The sequence below is a fragment of the Dunckerocampus dactyliophorus genome, chromosome 1 (assembly GCF_027744805.1).
Source record: "Dunckerocampus dactyliophorus isolate RoL2022-P2 chromosome 1, RoL_Ddac_1.1, whole genome shotgun sequence".
Lineage (NCBI taxonomy): Eukaryota > Metazoa > Chordata > Actinopteri > Syngnathiformes > Syngnathidae > Dunckerocampus > Dunckerocampus dactyliophorus.
This window is the reverse complement of record NC_072819.1, coordinates 37349273-37368438: the sequence shown is the minus strand read 5'-3', so window position 1 is coordinate 37368438 and position 19166 is coordinate 37349273. Positions and strand designations below refer to the sequence as shown.

Here is a 19166-nt window from a genome sequence, read left to right as displayed (position 1 = left end):
CCGGGACTCGCAGGCATTTGTCTCTTACTTGTTAACTTGTTCACTTACCCAGATGCAGATAGAAAAATGAGAAAGGAAACCAGGTAACATGGCGTTAATTGTGCACCTGTTACTATAACTGCATTTGTATAAATGTATTAACCCTGTGGAAAAAGCAACAGATCTGCTCCTTGCCTCAAATCAACCCTCCTTTCCACTTCCTGTTCCTGTCTGACCTGCTCGCTTGCTAACGCTGAGCCGAGCACTTGAAGAAACCGGGAACTCACAAACCTAGACTCACTAGACTCACTCACCAACGCCGGCATGAGGGTGCCGACAAGTGAATCGTGAACCTGACATGGGCTCATTATTAGAGCCCTCAAGACAACACCCCTATAGTCACCTTTACACTCACATTACCCAATATAGAAGTCATAATAACAGATAATAACATAATAACATAATAACTGTTCCGGTGGCGTGAACAAGAAGTGACATCTGGGTTTCAGAGTTGAGTTTGAGCTTGGGGTGGGTTGTGGCTGCAACAGTAGCCTGTGTTAGGGATTATTGTGCCGGTTGTGAGATAATTCAAACCTGCCATAAAAGCCTTGTTTTGGCAATCAGGTCTGGTGCTCGTGTGTCTCACCAAACATTACAGTAACATTACTGACACTTAGTGACCAGTGTAGAATACACTACACTACATATCATCCCAGCGCCTTTGAATGCGTCTTGTGAATGCCTTATTATACTGTATTTTTGTTCATTTACCCGTTTGTATGCTTGAAAATGCTTAATTTAGGCAAAGAATATGTAAAATTTGCTTAAATATGCATTTGTTAAAACTAATAATTGGCCGTATTCAACCATGAAACAGCATGATTTATTAATTAATACTTTTTTTTTAAGTGTTGAGGGACAAACTGTATGTACGTATGTACAGTGAAAGTGAAATGTACAGTGAAAATGAATGAATGACTGAATGAATATGTTCTTTAGCATAAATTCTGCATATGTTGCTTGAAATGTCCTTCTTTGAATATAGTCAACAAGAGCTCAAACCACAAAAGTATGTGTTGCTTGAAATTTTGGCCACACACAAGGCATGTTTTAAGAATGTTATTGGTCTTCCAGCATGGGATTTCCTGAACAACTCTTGCATGCTGTTCATATTTACATCATCACGCACAGAGGCCTTGGTGTCACAGTAGCATGCATTCTTAAAGTACACAACTCAGTATCGAATGGTGAGAAATGTGAGCAAAGCTTTGTGTGTAAGAAGCATATATGGCTGAGCTACACAGCAACAATTTGCCACAATAATAGGTACACTTGCACATACGTTACAACCCTCCCGTTTTCCCCAGGAAACCCCCTTACTTTGCCCTTCTTTTCGTTGCACTCCCATTAAAATAGCTTCCCGTATTTGACCTTTCATTAAAGTGCTGCAGGTGTCAATCGTGACGTGTCCACGCTCGAGCCATGGTGGTGCAGCGGAATTGAACTCCTGACATGGGCTGAATAAATCATGTAAATGTCACATAATACTGCACATGTGCTGGTCATCAACATCATTTAGAATACCCTGAACAAGGTGTTCCCAAACCTTTTCAACTCAAGACCTAAATCAAAACTACTACTATAATAAATACTACAATGCATCATTTATTGCCACAACATGGACATATACAGTACACATGTAATAATGCTAAACAGACATCAACATTTCAACATCAAACATCAAATTTAGGGTCTTGACCTTAGGTTTGGGAAAGGCCGCCTTTGACTATCTATTAAATTTATTATCTATCTAGTAGCCTGACTGCCCACGGAAAGTTCTAACAAAGCTACATTGTCCACAAGGCAAGGAAAAGACACAACATTGCTTTCTTTCGATGGACTATTAAATTAACCATATTCTCTTCAAAGGACAGCGGACAATGTTCCCATTGATACACGTTCTACGTACTGTATTTAACACTTAATTCTTCACGGGCGGGTTATCACACTATAAAACATCTCAGAAACGTATTTTGAAAGGTTGGTTGTTGTCAGTTTGTTCTATGTAAAGTAAACCATTTTTACCCAAAACCACAGCGTGCGAATTGGAAGAAAAGCAATTATGATGTTTTCAGCCCTTGCAGCACTTTAATGTGTTTTTGTATCATGACCAAATGTATGTCTTTCCTTGTGTCTGGACTTTCAGTTTCGCACCACAATGGTGCAAAGACTTGAACAATGTAACAATAGTTTATTTGATGTAAATTCTAAATGTTTCTATTTTGAGCTGACAAGCAATGCATCATTGTATGTAACAGTTCTTCCAGTTCTTCTTTTGAGCTGAACACTTTTTTTTTGCAGTGAATTGTGTGATTGATGTGCTAGTTACAGTATTAGCTTGCTGCTGTGTTTTTTTCTATTTGGTCTCTCACCTCCAGCACTGTTACATACATTAGGTCACTGCTGAGACCAGTACCTTTCCTTGCTTCCTTTCTTCACGCACTGTTACACCCTTCCTTTTTCCACAATCCATGGCACAGTTTCGTTATGCTTGAATAAAGTAATTACAACTGCAAGTACTCCAAGGCTTTGAAAATTGTTTTTGTTGGCCTTAAGAATATTGTTAAAATCGCACACAAACGTTTTATATATATGCAACACTCAAGCAAAACCACCAAGGAATTACATGCCACTATTAAATGTCTGTAGTGGTTCCATAGAGAGTGATACAGCAGTACTAATCAATACATTACAACAAAAATCAAACAGGTTTTACTTCATTTCATTGTAATACATTTTTAATTTAATTTCATGTCATTTATTGCCACGCCTAACCTCTCCTGTCCCATTTGGTGCGTAGTGTGGGCTCTTTTGCACTCTTTGAGCAAAGCTGCCAAGTGCCAAGCTGTAGAGTGAGGTCATCTGAAACAAAAGCACAAAACACATACAAGTATTTGCAACACTGAATTGCTCTTTCGACATCACTTCAAAGAACCCAACTTGATATAGCAATAATTAAATAAACTGGTGAACTAAGGGTTGTTAGCTAACTGACTTTGGTAAGAGATGCTTGTGAGCCTGTAGTTAACTTAGTAAGGTTAAGTTGCTAACAGCTTGACGTAAAACATTGATTGGATGGTATGTTATAAATTAAGCTACAACAGAGTGCCTTGACAGTGTTGAGCACAGAAATTGAACTATGTAGCGCAGTTTTTCAAGATTAGTACAAAATGCTGACCAGAAAACCATTCCAAAATTAGCTCGGGTGCAGCTGCAAGATGGTCTTCCATAACTATAAATCCATGATTTGGCAATCATTTTTCCACTCAACTATAAATCCATGACTTATGAATATTAGCATTATAACCTGGTAAACCAAATATCAATGCTCCATCAGTCAGAATCAGGATAACTATGTATCAATGTTGTTTCACTATCACTGCTCTCCACATGTCACCGTTCACCATTTCGGCAATGTTGATTCAACGTCTCTTTTGCATTGAAATGTCAGTTTTAACAATTCTAATGATTATGATGGAAAATGAACAATTGTTATGCAAATTTGTGTCCACTCCCAAAAATTGCACATCCTATGTTGTGTTTATTTTATGTCACACTTGTATGTGAAGTGCTTGCGTGCTTGCGTGATTTGTAGATTAAAGATTGCAACTCATGTGCGTCTCCGTGCACTTTTTCCTGCAAAAGTGTTGAACATAAAATTGGCTTGTGTGAGTTGCAGGTAAGGTGTCTGTGTGTGCTTATGTTCCTGAGCTTCCCGCTGTCCATGGCTGAGGTCCCCGGACCATGCAGACATTCCATTACTAGGGAGCACCTGCTGACACTCAAACATCTGGTAGGTGATGTGTCAAACAGATGGTGCTAGGAACATTTTTTTGAACAAGTTGTAAAAACGTGGTTCTGTTATTGTGTTGCCTCTGCAGATGGATAACCAGTTGAGAAGCGGGTGCTCGATAACCTACACATTCATAGAACAGAAAACTTTGGTAATGTACCATATTATTTCATACTGATATACAGTCCCTCGTTTATCATGGTTAATTGGTTCCAGACCGGATCACGATAAGTGAATTTCCACAAAGTAGGATTCAATGTTAATAAATGGAATACTCTATTTTTGTAGTTTGAGCATATAACACCTGTTTATGACTTTCTAAATATGTTTTGTACCATTATTAGAGCCCTGTAGACATGAAATAACACCCCTATAGTCACCTTTACACTCCTATTATTCTTTGGGTACACAACATTGCTAATGCGCAGGCTATGGGATCACCGCGGGGACACAAGAGACGGCCACGGCTGCACAGCATGCTAGCAAGCTAACTAGTTAGCCTCCAATTTATTTATTCTAAATTTAAGGAAAGGTTTCAAATGGAGTGTGGAAAAGAGACAAAGTAGGAAGCCAAAAACTTCTACTTCCACACGGAATAGGAGACCTTTTTTTCACTCTATCATGTCTGACATGCCATGGCTGACTACATGCATTGTGAAGGTAATATAATTTAATGTCATGTCTCATCAATGTTTTGTGTCATTACTGACGCCTCGTTACCAGAATACTACATATGATTTGTCTTTTAATAGTGTTTGACTAATAAAGGGCCATAGTCAACCAGGAAACAGCGATCACGTATCAATTAATGAATTTTTGAAAAAACGCAATACAGTGAAGGAGCGACGGTCGAACTGTAATGCAGCGAGGGACGACTGTACCACTATTTCAGTATCAGGTGCATCAGAAAGGGCTGTTTGAATATAGCTCAATCTTCTGTAGTTCATGTCATGTTGTTGTTCTTCTTTAGACCACAAACTAGATTAAGAACGAATCAACAGCTTCCCAGCTGGTTTCTCACAAGTAGCAGTAACATGCAGTCAGAGGAGGCAGGTGAGACAGAGCAATGAAAAAAGGAATAAAACCAATAATAAGACAACATAATTATTAATATTTGTCAGTTGGACTGTGTTAGAAATGCAGTTTCCAATTCATTTGAACATTTTCTTAAGTAAAAATTGCTGAAGTTGCACATTTCTTGATCAACTACAGGGCAGAAAGCTAAGATGAGGCAAATCTCTCCTCTCCGCTAAGTGTGGGAGCTGAGTCTACTGTCAGAGTGCATTTCACGAAGTGCAGTGGCGGATGATGCATGCCCGTTTCTGTTTGTCAGCGTGTCATCAATATAATGTTTGCAGAAACGTTATACACCAGCCCATGTAATGCCTTTAATGAAAGTGTAACATCGTTATTCTTGATAATCGGACAATATAATACAGAGAAATGCCACACACGGAAGGTCACACCTTGAAAGGGCGAGAGAGTGTGTGTGAGCTGAAAGGTGCTTGCCGTAGATTTGGCAACAATTCAAAAGCATTAACGATATTTTTTATGCTTTGCTGAATCAATGAATGCACTTGACCCCGAAATGGAAGATTGTATATCCAAACTCAACAGAAGGGGATCAGATTTTTACAATAAAGTATCAGAGGTTTTCCTGGAGTAGTATGCAGCGTATGTACTTCATATAAAAGGTAAGACCACAAATGTTTTACACTTTATAAAAAAATAAATAATAAACAGGGACAGAGACATATTTGAAAACAATGTTTTTAACAAACGGCAATTATTTCTTTTCTTTTTCTTGTTCTTTTTCTCTTCTTTTTCTGAATGAACTACCTTTATTAATATAAAAAAAACTACAAATGAGTATTAATATAAAAAACTACAAATGAGTCAGTGCCTTACCAGCCATGAACCTCACCGCACATCACTGCCAATTGCTTCAAGACATGACTAACCATCAAACAATTCCACTCCAATGACAGAATTTTTAACACTCAATTAATGAAATATCACGCCCATAATTAATTCATCATCATTTTACACTTCCATCGAGATGACCAACCACTCTGATTTCTTACAGAGCAAGTGCTGTTTTGTGAAAGCTGCTCTACCCTGGATATTGGAGCTCCTTACCACCCGCTTCATATATAACAGGGGTTCGATCAACTACGGCTATGTTCAGTCCTTGAGAGCACTCATCCTCAACATGTATTCCCAGAAATGTGTTCCTCAGATCAACGAGGAGCTTGAGGTGCGTGTATCTTGTGATATAGTGATGCTTTCTTCTTAAATGTCAAGCAGAAAAATCAGTGAAAAATGCACCACTGCCGTTATGTGGAAAAAAAGTAAACAATGTTCCTTGGAACCCGTGACAGGACAAGCCAGAAAGTTTTGAAGCCATCTACAGAGGGTCTCCTGCAGAGGCGCTGCAGAGAGCTTCAGAGGTGCTGTCTGTTTATTTGGATCTGGTAACAACAAGTGATGCACCAGTGGACTGGAGTTGCCAACATGAATACTCAAAGATCTTCGGTTCTTCCACGGAGCAACCGACAGAGTCCCCCACACAGCACTGTACAGGTGGGATCAACTATCTTTTGAGGAGTTCTGTGATGTTGCTTGGAGCCTCAGAGGTTACAGATTGTGTATAATCTTCTACAGACAGTTATGTTACGAGGTCAGTGAAGGCCTCTCAGAGAAGACCACTGAGAGACCTATACAAGCTTGGCTTCATCATCGCCTCCATCTTCGGAGCACTACTGCTCATATTTACTCTCTACTGTCTAATCACACAAAAGGTACTGGTGCTTCTATTTTGCTAAATCCCAAATCACATGTTCCTTAATGAAGTTTAAGCGTGCATTCCTCACATATTGTGATCAAGTGGGCCTTGGAAGCCTGGGTAAACGCTGAACATAGCAAAACAAGACGGAGGCTTGTTGCTGAATGCAGCAGTGGGAAGTTACTGCATTCCGTACTTCAGTCTATTAGTGATGGCTCATTAAGATCCTGTCTAGTATGACAGATCTTTGTTCCTCAAATGACTGACATACTTTTATCTTGTGCAAGGCTTGAGTTGTGACCTAAAGATAATCTAAAATCCGACTCGTAACCCACTCGTTGAGATGCCATGAACTTGATAAAAGGTGTAATAAAAGCAAAGGAATTCTATAAAATCAAAGACAATGTGCAGCTGCAGTTCATTTGTGTTTCAGACACTGGTTCTCTAGAGAGAGGTTATATAGGTATGCTAATGGACATACTAACAACACATAATGACATTTAGCAGTGTTTGGATAAAAGTAGAGAAAGCAGAGACGTTTTCTCAACATATTGCATGGCCGTTTCCCTTGGTCTTTGTGCAGTATGTTGTTAACATTTTCCTGTAAATTACGCAAAGGACTGCATTTAAGTGAAATACTTGAACTTGGATTGTAAATACAAATATTCTAAAACTGCGATCACAGTGTCAAAGAATGCTCTGAAATTTTGTTTAAGTTAGATAAGCTGTATTTTATTATTCCCTGGAGAAAAATCTGTTTTCCGCATGTGCGTTCATGATGCATACTTTAGAACATCAGGGAGCAACGGGAAACCCCAGTGGAGATTCACTTTGATTCTGAAGCCAGTGCAAAGGTCAAATCATTTCTACAAAGTGCTGCAAATGTCTGTGGAACACAACTGCAGTATCACACATGCAGGCATTAGGCAGAAAGGCTCCAGCTGCGAGTTGGACTTGAAACACAGGAGACTGTCTTTGGTAAATGTGATGTGTTGTATAGCAGGAGGAGAGAGAGCTGATGGAAGCCTATTTTGCTGAAATCTGTCAGTAAGCACTTATTTCATGAATAAATCTTAACAGAAAAAAGCCAAAATATGGAATGAATAACAACTTATTTGCCATTGTATACTTACAATTCTACATTGAGCTGGTGGGTGTACTCTTATGATTTGACGCTGTTTAAGGCATTCTTCATGACTATACATTGATTACCTGTCAAAAACACTGTTCATGCAGTCATGAACTCAAGCTGACTTGTCAATCGTAAGAGCAGCATCATGACTGGTGGTAATGCCACTCGGTATGTCTCGATGCAGCTCTACCCGATTCAGAGGAATGTAAACAACCATTTATTTCTCGGACAAACACTCGTGAGTGAGCCTGCGGAGTTACATGAAAAAGTTCATATTATGTAAGCATGCTTTTATTAGGGCCTATACCAAGGGTGGGCAAACTATGGCCTGCGGGGATATATGGCCTATTAAGCTTTTTAATCAGGCCCGCCCGACATTTCCAAATTATTTTTAAAACCTTTACCGCAACAGAATTTGCAATGCTATTTTTGAAGCAAGAGACTCTGCGCGTTCTAGTGATTAGGGGTCATTACGGTAATCATAGTGACTACGTCACAGCAGCTCCAGGAAAACAAGAGAAAGAAAGCAGAATTGGTGGGAGTCTGTCTACTAATGATGGGAATATCGGGTCTTTTAAAGGTGCTGAGTGTCTTCGCTTCCAAAATAAATTTTTTTCAACCAGAAAATACATGCACAGCACCACCGGCTAACATATGTTATTGTTCTGTCGAATGTGGCTTATTTGAGGATGTAGTTAAAAATAAGCATCATACGACTGTACTTGTATTCATCAAAGTGAATGACAATTGTTATGCTGATTATGATGCTAAAAGTGCATGTCTTTCAAATCTCTGGCACAAGTATGATGTCAAATTGACTTGTTTGATATATGACATACCTATGACATGTATTATATGATGCTTGGTGGCTAGGTGGTTGTATAGAGTAAATAATTGGAGAAATCACTACTTAAATGATTGTAACAGGAGTTAGCAATTGTGGTATAAAAGAACAGGTTGAACAAAAAAAGTATGAGTTATCAATTATGAGTTAAATTGCATAAAAATATAAAATAATAATAAAAAATAATAATAAATTGACCCAATAAACTTGATTGGTCACTAATGGCTGGTATTCATGCAGATTTTTGTAGCGCGTCCACACACACAAAAGCAGTCTCAGAGAAGCTATTAACAATTTTCAGTAGTGCTGTTTTTACAACACGGCTATACATTCAATGATCGCTAATGCTAGTAGCTAAACTTAGCCAAATCGCTTTCATTAGCTGATAAAAACTTAGCTAGTGCAAGTTTTGTGTAGTACATAGCTTACGTACTCAAAGCAGGAAGAGGGCGGGATATAATGCTTGCAGTACGTTTGAACGTGAGCGCTCTCTGGGCAGCTGTGCTATGAATGCTGACAGCACCGTTAAGGAAGCCGTTTTTTGGCTCAGCTCCAGAAAAAGAACCAGCTCATTCAGCTCCAAAATGGCTCCTCAGTTTTTTGTTTGCTTAAACCACGTAAATTAAAGCTGAAAGTCTACACTTCAATCACATGCTGGTTTATTTATTGATAATTTATTTCAAATCCATTGTGTCGTTGTATACTGTAGGCGAGCTTGACTTTGACGTCTGATTTAGGATCAACATTTGCAATATAGGTGACTTGTAAGGGAGTTGTAATTATTAGATTAGATTCAGCTCCAGAACCCTCCCCCTAGCTCTGCAATTGCCATTGTTCACTCACAACACAATCCATGTTTAAGCCCTAAATATGCCTCACACACGTATTGAATGCATTTGAAGTATCAAATCTGGCGGTACTAACGAATAACAAACAAACTTTTGCATCTCAGCACACAACTATTCCATCATTCCGTCCAAGGGTCACCAAGCAAAGTGCGAAATCTCAACGCTTGACAAAAATCATTATCAGTGAAGCATAATGACATAAGCATAAGGCGCATACAACACCAACACGCCCAAAGTGCAGCCCAGGGGCCATCCGTGGCCCATGGCTCATTTGTTATTGGCCTTAGGCAAAAACTAAACTCAACAAAAAAACACAAAATTGTAAAAAAAAATAGAGCAAAACGCAAAAAAGCAAAAATGACCTGCCAAAAAATGAGCATTGGAAAAACCAGTTGTCATTTTTATGTTGAGGCAGCGGGGGTGTTGTCGGCAGCTGTGAATATACCAAATAAAGTTACTTGTAATCTAACTTAGTTATTTGAAAAACAAAGGAATCAGTAAAGTAATTAAGTTACTTTATAAAATGTCATCAGTAGTCATATTACTTGTTCAAGGTAACTGTGTCAACACTGGTTGAGATAGTGTAAATCGGAACTTGTACCTAAATTATATCTAAATAACTCCTAGGTCAGGAAGCAATATGTAAAGCTAGGAGAATGCACGTCTGCAAGTTTAAATATCACATGTGGAGTACCCTAGGGGTCAATACTGGTCCCAAAAGTGTTCAACTTGTATATCAATGACATCTGTAAAATGACAAAAAACTTAAAGTTGGTATTATTTGCAGATGATACTACTACCTTTTGTTCTTGGAAAAGCACACAAGAGCTAATTAAAAAAGTCACAGACGAAACGGCCATATTAAAAAGATGGTTTGATCAAAACAGATTGTCCATGGAACTAAGTAAAACTAAAATAATGCTGTTTGGTAATAGCAGAAAGGGCACGTATGACCAAATACAAATAAAAGGAGTGGACATTGAAAGGGTGAACGAAAATAAATTTCTGGAGATCATAATAGATGAAAAAATGAGCTGGAAATCTCACATCAACTGGCAGATTTTTTCATCGCTAAAATATGGGCTTTGTAACATTGCTAAACAGTGGTTCCGTGTCATACGAGTGTCCCAACTAACAAGTGTTTTTTTAGATGCGAGCCCTCTCTCTGCAGATTTTTGCTTTGAACTGCTAGCTAAAATTTGGGCTATGCGCTACTAGTTGTGGGCAGGCATAGCCGAGGACAGCTATTTGGGGGCTTGTGTCAGTGACAATGGATCGAAATAGCATTAGCTCTCGCTAGCGTTAGCAGCTGCTAGCTGGTCACCGGGAAATATTTTCAATACACACATAACATATGTACATTATAGAGATCTAATTTATCTTATTTATTATGCATTGTGCAAAACTATAACAGGAACAACATCAAATTAAAAAAACATTTTTTTTTCATGCGCCTGAATGATTCCTTGGCCCGGTGGCTGGGAACCCCTGCTTTACAGCATGCTTGGGTATATGATGTGCTCTTTGACACATTTGAAAATACTATAAGAATGCCACTTTTATAGAATTGGCTTGTTTATTTTATAATGTAAGATTAATGTCTATATTAACAAATGTAACCGTTGAATCGAATAAAATTGTATCGTTTGTACACTGTATCGAATTGTATCAAATCGTTCTGTTTTTAAAATATATTGTTTATACAGGTATATATTATATACAGTCAAACCTGTCTTAGCGGCCACCTTTATAGAACGGCCACCTGCCTATAGCAGCCACTGAAAAATCCCCCGCAGAAAATTTACATGTTATAGACCCTGTGTATAGCAGTCACCTGTCCAATGCGGCCAGCGACCACCCATTTTGTCTCCCTTGGTCAATATCTGACCGCATATAGCGGCCAAATTACCGACTCAAGTAGAAGCTTCATGCACGAAAAAGTTTCGTTTTTCAATCAATGAAGCCGTCGTGTGTAGACTTTAATTACTGAGTCCTAGCTCAGTCACAATCATTCACAAGATCCACACAAACTGTCAGTTGTTCCACATAAAAAGCCGTCTTCTTTTGAGCTTGCTATTTCCTGGTCAAACATTTAACTTTAAGAGCACTTGCACCAAAACATTACCGCAAAGTAGGCTGGGAACAGGACGTGCTCCCAGCGACGCTACAATAAAAAAAAAAAACATACGCTAGCATGCATTCGGCAGTGGGAGCAAAACTGAGTTCGGTTGTACTTAATTGTGGTATTTTAGAATGTACTCACGTTATTTTTCATCAATCCTCATCCACAAATCCATCAGAGTCCTCATCTTCTTTTCCGTTCGCTACTACTCGCTTCTGTTAATTTGTCAGTGTTATTCAGCTCCGAAGCAAAGAAGGAAACTTCTCCTGTTGCTTCTGCCAACTTTATTTATTGAACGCGGCCACCAGACAGCAGCTCAGAACACACACACATCTCTCAGCATTGTCTCTCCTTCCTGCTTGCCCACAAGTCAAAGGTTAAACAAGCCCCACTACACAGCTGTCCAGGCAATGCCTGTAAGAAGTGACACCGTTTATTTCCTAGTGTGAGACATTGTGCACAATGTGTGTCAATACTGTAATACCGCTTGTTGTGGGGAAGGAGAGACTCACGTCGCCGATGCACTTTAATGGCTTTATTAACAGCAGAGAACACTGCAGGACTTTACATCCACGCCAACATAAACACACTTCCCAACTCTATCCAAACTCACAGCTAGCACTGAGCCTAGCTCTCCTGCTCGGGACGCCCACCGTCACTTCCCGTCACTTCCTGCTGAACTAAAGCTGTCATGACACTGCCGTATAAAAAGTAAAATATAAAAAACAAGCGTAAGACATTACTAGCACAGCTTTGTTCTGTGGGTCGTGCATATATTCTATCAGTTATTATTAAGCCTCTAGCTTCCTTTTAGTAAGTAAAAACCTTGGCTATGATTGCACTACATTGTCATGTAGACCTACAAAGTACACTTGGAAGAACAAGAGGTGAATAAATGTATTGCAACTGATGTGAAACTGATGAGGGGTAGGATTAAATAAGCTTTGCTTCTTCCTACTCCTTTTTGGACATGCAAAATTGTGAATTGTACTATGTGATGTGCTACTTTATGCATGTTCAGGATGAATTAAAACGATGAACCATGATAATAACAAGCCTACAGTAGTAGTGCTGTACAACTTTTATCTGCAGTCCGCAGTGCCCTCTACTGGTCAACATTTTTATAAAAAAAATTCCCCTTTTTTTCCCTCTACTGGTCAACTGGACGCCAACCTGCCTATAGAGGCCACCTGTCTATAGCAGCCACTTTTGCAGACTCCCTCTAGTGGCCGCTATAGACAAGTTTGACTGTATGTATATATTTTGTTTAGTGTCCAAAATACCATCTGGTTTGTTTACGCCGCCATCTTGAATCACACGGCCGAAACGAAATCTCACGATACTTGCATGTGATCGTGCAATGCATTGTGGACCATGGGTGCCATTTTAGGTTGTTTATATCAGAGTTGTAGAGATACATGATATCACAAAAACATGGACCACACGAAAGACAAAGGCGATGGACTGTACCAAGACAAGGGTACAAGACCTCTGAATTTTACGGCTTAAAGAGAAGACCATCATCATTTCAGAGTGGCTGCGGCTTTTTTTTTTCATTTTCTATATTAAACTGCAAGGTCCATGTTTATTGGTTTGAGAACGTTGATATTTAGTTTTATATATTATACATTTTTGCAAATTGTGGTTGCAGCAGAATAATGTATTTATTTTGTGTTATTTTGTTAATTGATCGATTTGTGTTTTTTCCCCAACAAAACTAGGTAAGGCAAGGCAAGTTTATTTCTAGAGCATAATTCAGACAAAAGGTACTTTGAATTACCTTGTACAGAAAAGAAGGGTAAAATCATTCATAAAAACATAAAATAATTCTAAAATCATTACAAAAAATTCCATAAAACACAAAAATAAATAATTAAATAAGAGTTGTCCTATGCACAGTTGAATAGGAGTGTTTTCAGCCTGGATTTGAGCATCGGCAAAGTTGAGGATTGTCACACATCTTCTGGAAGAATGTTCCAGATTTTGACAGCATAAAACTGAAACACTGCCTCACCGTGTTTAGTCCGGACTCTGGGCAAATGCGGGAGACCACTCCCTGAGTTTCTCAGAGCTCGAGATGGTTCATGTGGCTCTAACATGTCAGAGATGTACTTTGGCGCAAGACCATGAAAAGACTTGGACGCAAGTAGAGCTGTTTTAAAGTCTATGCTTTGAGCGACAGGAACCCAGTGCAGAGACCTGAGTACTGGACTAATAGTAAAGACATGGATTAGTCTCTCTTAATCTGGCCTAGACTCTATTCTGGCTATGTTTTTTAGGTGGTAAAAAGCTGTTGATGTCATTGATTTAATATGGCTGTTAAAGTTCAGGTCTGCGTGAGCTGGAAGGTGCTTGTCGTGCTTCCATTATAGAGGAAAAGCTAGTTTTTTTTGTTTGTTTTACAGCAGCAGATTTAGCAACATGTCAAATGCTTTTTAAATATTTGTTTGGTCTGCTGAATGAATGAATTAATTTGGCTGTCTATGGAGCATTACATACCAAAACCAACAGAAGATGATCAGACTTTTACAACTAAGTATCAGAGCTTTTCCTGGAGAAGGATAGGGTGCATGAACCGCATGTCACTGAGACAAGCACATTTAAGGGTCAAAATGCATGGCGTGTACAAAAGCTGTGGACATGTTGGCTGGTCTGACGTTCAAAAGCGTACTGCAGCCTATGAAAGACTTCCCATCTATAACATATGACGAAAACTTTGCATTGTCAGTGGCATGTGTCATCTTTTCCCTGCAGATAACCAAATATAATGTGGTTGTATCCATGAAAGCTCAAACATATGAAACCTTTAAATTCAAAAGTGGAGATGCCCTGACACTTCAAACAAGTTTTATTTTGGCAGGGATCGTCTTGACACAAATCTGCAAGCCTCTGGGTGAAAAATGAAATTACCTTGCCTTGCTTTGTCGCTTTGTGTCTACGAGATAAAATATGATGAAAGTCACAAGACCGTGGTTAAGATCTGGCGCCAAGCAGACTCAAACTGTCCACTGTAAACTTGTTGTTGTTTCTTAAATTCATACTGTGGGCCAGCTTGGAGTGTCAATGGCTCTAGTAATTTTCCTAATCAATATTGCGCCCCCTGCAGCAAAGTCTACATCTGCTTTAACATCATTCATCATATCATATAAAAATTAGACTACAAACTGGTTGTTCATATGGCAATGTGCAAATGTTTTATGTAGACATAAAAGACTAGAAAAAACGTTCTAACATCTGTCTGGCCAAGTCATTCTAGAACTGAGACGCTCTGTCTCACTGTGTTCTGACTGCTGCCCCTGATTGAACATACATCTACCTGAGGATCTGCTCCATTCAAGCAGGAATGTATTATACAGTATACACAGTATATGTAATGGAGGCTGTTCTATTAGATTTTGGTTTTAGTCGAGCAGGGCAGATTAGAAGGAAAAAGAAGAAAATGTTAACTTGCAATTAAGACTTTAATGTGCACATAGGGAATAGAGAGGAAGTGAATTTGAAGAAGCAAATTTATTATTCCAGTAGACTTCACGTCTGAAACCAAAACACTGGTGGGCGTGTAACTGGTCTCATGAGTAAACTGAGTAATTTTACCTTAAGATAACGTTCATTTTCATTGTACAGACTGACAGACTGTATTAAGGCGAGTACTGTATTGTGTCTGTCATTACTGTGGTGATGGTCTATATTATCAAATATTATATACAATTCATATTTATCACCAGGGGTGCCACCAGGGTTTAGGGACACTACAAAAACAAAACAATTGACCGATTATTATTGTTTGATAAATTATTATTTGCCAACTATTTTCAGGGCCTTCGGTCAGGGGTCCTTATCGAGCCTCTGTTCATCATATTGGAGGACCAGCCTGGACACCTCTCATGTAGCACTAACATCTGTACTAACATTTCTGTTCAGAATTGGGTTCAGTGCTTGTGCATTTTGTTCGCACTCTGAAATGATCAGACGATGCTGACTTCCGTATTTCTGACCATGTCCGACAACAGTAGCATGTTTACCACTTTGTTTTTACCACAAGTGGCTTAGAAGTAAATTACACATAGCAATTATTGTGAAAGCCCAGGACCAACATTACAAATACTGGATTGTTTTACTTCTGGGAAACTCCCCACTAGAAGCTTGGAAAGGGCAGGAAGATTTTTTTTTATTCTTGGAAAACTGCTGTGATTTTAATAAACTGAACTAAAATATTGTTATGTTTTCCTAATTGAAGTATGTAAGTTATGCAAGTTTACAGATCTGGTGCACTGGAAAAAATGATTTTTTTGTCACAGTAAATCTTACTTTAATTATAAATATAAACCATATGAGAAAATTGTAGTTAATGTATTTCTTTAACAAATCTATATGTGCATGGCTCAGATCAAGGGTACCCAAGTGTTACATTTAAAATTTTAAACTTGTGGATAGACCTTGGTAATGTTATCAACACAAACTTCAAACATTGCAAAATACACACCCAACATACCAGAGCTGGAGACATCTTCCATTTCCCATAGCGACCCTCCGTAGTTCACTCTTTCTTAAATGTAAAGTACATAACTCGGTGTCCACTCGGTGTTAGACTTTTGTTCAAATAATTTTATTTTACTCTTTTATACACAAAAACATCACTTTAGTTGCAGAGTTGAGTAATTATTCCATGAATATATACCATTGCAATCATCATGGGGTTTGTTTTTCCATGGAATTATGTTCTTCAAAATTTTCATCGACAGGCGGACACGAAGGTTATGTACTTTTCACTAATGATTACACAACAGTTATTTTTTTTACACTGAGAATATTTGAATAAAACACATTAGAAACCAATTTCAGACATCATTATTTAATTCTAAGTAGAAATCATGACAAAATGATCAGAGAAAATATTGTTTATTTCACAACAAAAGTAGACATGCTTTACATGTAACATTTCAATGTCCAAATATAGGACACTTTTTTAGAACATAGCCGTGCTAGCGCAAAATAAAAACATGAACAGGCTTAATTTATGATTTGGTAAGCTTCCTCACTCTATAAACGTTGGAGTGATAGGGATAGTACACGTTGTTAGAACAACTACTTCAAATACTAAAGTGAAGTTGAAGACAGCAAAGGGTACCCTTGATCTGAGCCATGCACATATCATATTAATGTGCTTACTTCATATTAGCGAACAAATTTTGTATATTGTTTTGTTATGTGCATTTGAATAATGATACTTTACTAACTTCTACGAGTAGGATCAGTAGCAGCACATTTTCAGAGTACCAAGTAATATCTACTGCAAAGTTCATCTGGCGTCAGAGGCAATTTCCACCCGGCACTTCGCGTTCGGCTTGAGAAGTTCACAAGAAGCCTTACTTGGATGAGTTCACATGCGGTCCTAGTCGTTAATTGCACCATTTGTGGAGGGAATCCCATGTAAGTACCATGTAAGTACTTCATATTCTTCATATACACTGTAAGAGTATTTGGTTGCGTACAACATAACAATGATTGACTGGCTAATTGACGGCATTGCTAGTTAGCTAACAACTTGTTAGCATCAGGGGTATTTCTCTGGTTGTGCTAACTTTAGACCTATGTTTTTGTAATATTTATAACCCTCACATGATGTGAAATATATAGCCTGAAAATGGATGAATGGAGTTGTTGTCGCACGTTTTAAAAAATCGATCAAGCACGGGGATGGCTGGGAAAAGACGTGCATGCGTTATCGCCGCTGTGTTCAAATGCGAGCACACGAAGAATGCGCAATAAATTGTTGATTTGAAGTCAAACTCCCCTTGCAACTTACTTTAGACTAAAAGTACAATTACTAAAAGTATTATGGCTCATCACTTTTTATAAATATGTACATCTATGTACAGTAGTTGGATGGATAATATATAAATGTGTATTGTATTTATGATATAATGATTGTTAGTCACCTGCACAGAACGAAGCATTATCTGTTCCTTTTTATGGAACATAGTAAGTTACATGCAGGGTTTGATTACATGTAAAAAGGGACCGTTTGCAGCGGGTTCCAGCTAGCTAGAGGGTGCCAACATTCTAATCTACATTATATCCTGCCTCTTCCTGCTTTGAGTACGTAAGCTACGCTGATGTAACACACACACCCCCATCAGTTATGTTTGTTGTTGGCTAATCATATTGTTTTGGCCAAGTTTAGCTACTAACGTTAGGCTATATATTCAGCGATAGCTATCATAACAGTGTAAATGAATGTAAATGCACTTCTCTGAGGTTTCCCTTGTGAATGTGCACATGCTACCGACACTTGAATACGAACAGCCATGAATGCTATTTGCCAATTTAATTCCAGCTGACAATGTATGACAATTTCTGCAATTTAATGTGTAATTGTGACAGAATCATAGGATACACACAGATAACTATGCATTCATGCTGAGTGGGGGTTGTCTAGAGACAACAGATAGAAATGAGCCTTTGGCAAGACTCTATTTCTATATTGTTTATATTTTCATCAAATTTTAAAATGCAGGTCTAACTCTAACTGAAACAGACGCTAACCGAATCAATTTTTCCCGTAAGAAATCATGTAAACCCAATTAATCTGTTCCAGAAAGCCAAAAATGTCAACACAAAACACCTTTTTATAGTTTTACAATTGTAGTTTTACACGCAGAAAACAATTCTAAATGCATATAAATGATGAATGAAAGGAGAAATGAACATTTAAGCTTACCTTCACTGAAGATGTGATTTTTGACATGCTGTCCCAAAAGACACGATGTGGTGAGATCAACCACACCACCTTCCTCTTTTGCCATGAAAGTTGCAAGTGGCAGCATTTTGATAAAGACACTGAGAAACACTATTGAATTCAAGAAATTACTCATAGCAAAACACCAAGATGGTGTCCGTCTGGTGTCTTGCTGCCACATCGTGTCTTTGGGAACAGTCGTGTCTTCAGCGATGGTAACTGTTACCTTGAATGTTCATTTATCTATTTCATTCATCATTTAGATGCATTTAAATTGTTGTATTGTTTTATTGCTTTACAGGTTCCACTGTACATGAATAAATACACACGCATAGCCCTAAAGCTAACTCATGCCACTATGTAATTGAAAAGTCTACCTATACCTACGTAAAAAATTAAACGCAAATATCACCCAGAATTTGACTGAATTCTTTATAATTGCTGATATTACTCTCCGTGTGGAATACAACCAAATTTATGAACCTGAGTAATATTTGAGGCTACTTAAACAATTTAGATCCTCTCTGACCTACCCAGGAAATAAATATAGAGAACAATGAATGTGAACAAAATCTATTTATGTATTTACATGTATTTACAGGAAGTCGTCACTGAATTGCAAGAAGAGTATGCTGGATTCACCATGAAGATCTGTGTCTTCCATGAAAATGAAGCACAAAAAAGGCCCCATCCCAGTGTCCAATGATGGCATGGAGGTTTTTAATGACTGTCAATGTGTGTCAAAAGTTTGTCTGTTACTCATGGGATTCATTTACACAATGAACCTACAGAAAATGAAGCATACATTTGGAGTGTTTCAGAAACTTCCATGATCTTACAGGTTCAGAGCACAAGTTTGGGATT

The 19166-nt window shown here is 38.3% G+C and overlaps 1 protein-coding gene across 4 annotated transcripts in view; it reads left to right on the top strand.

Annotated features, from left to right (window-relative positions):
- csf1b (colony stimulating factor 1b (macrophage)) overlaps window positions 1–19166 on the top strand; it is a 32582-nt gene that overhangs the window by 3288 nt on the left and 10128 nt on the right. For all 4 annotated transcript variants that reach the window (XR_008572808.1, XR_008572809.1, XM_054791181.1 and 1 more), the window contains exons 2-6: window positions 3719–3832; window positions 3921–3983; window positions 5919–6089; window positions 6214–6415; window positions 6497–6633. Coding sequence is in view for 2 of the 4 variants with exons in the window: in XM_054791162.1 (XP_054647137.1) it covers window positions 3719–3832; window positions 3921–3983; window positions 5919–6089; window positions 6214–6415; window positions 6497–6633 (687 nt within the window). In the remaining 2 variants the exon portion in view is untranslated. The remainder of the gene's footprint in view (window positions 1–3718; window positions 3833–3920; window positions 3984–5918; window positions 6090–6213; window positions 6416–6496; window positions 6634–19166) is intronic.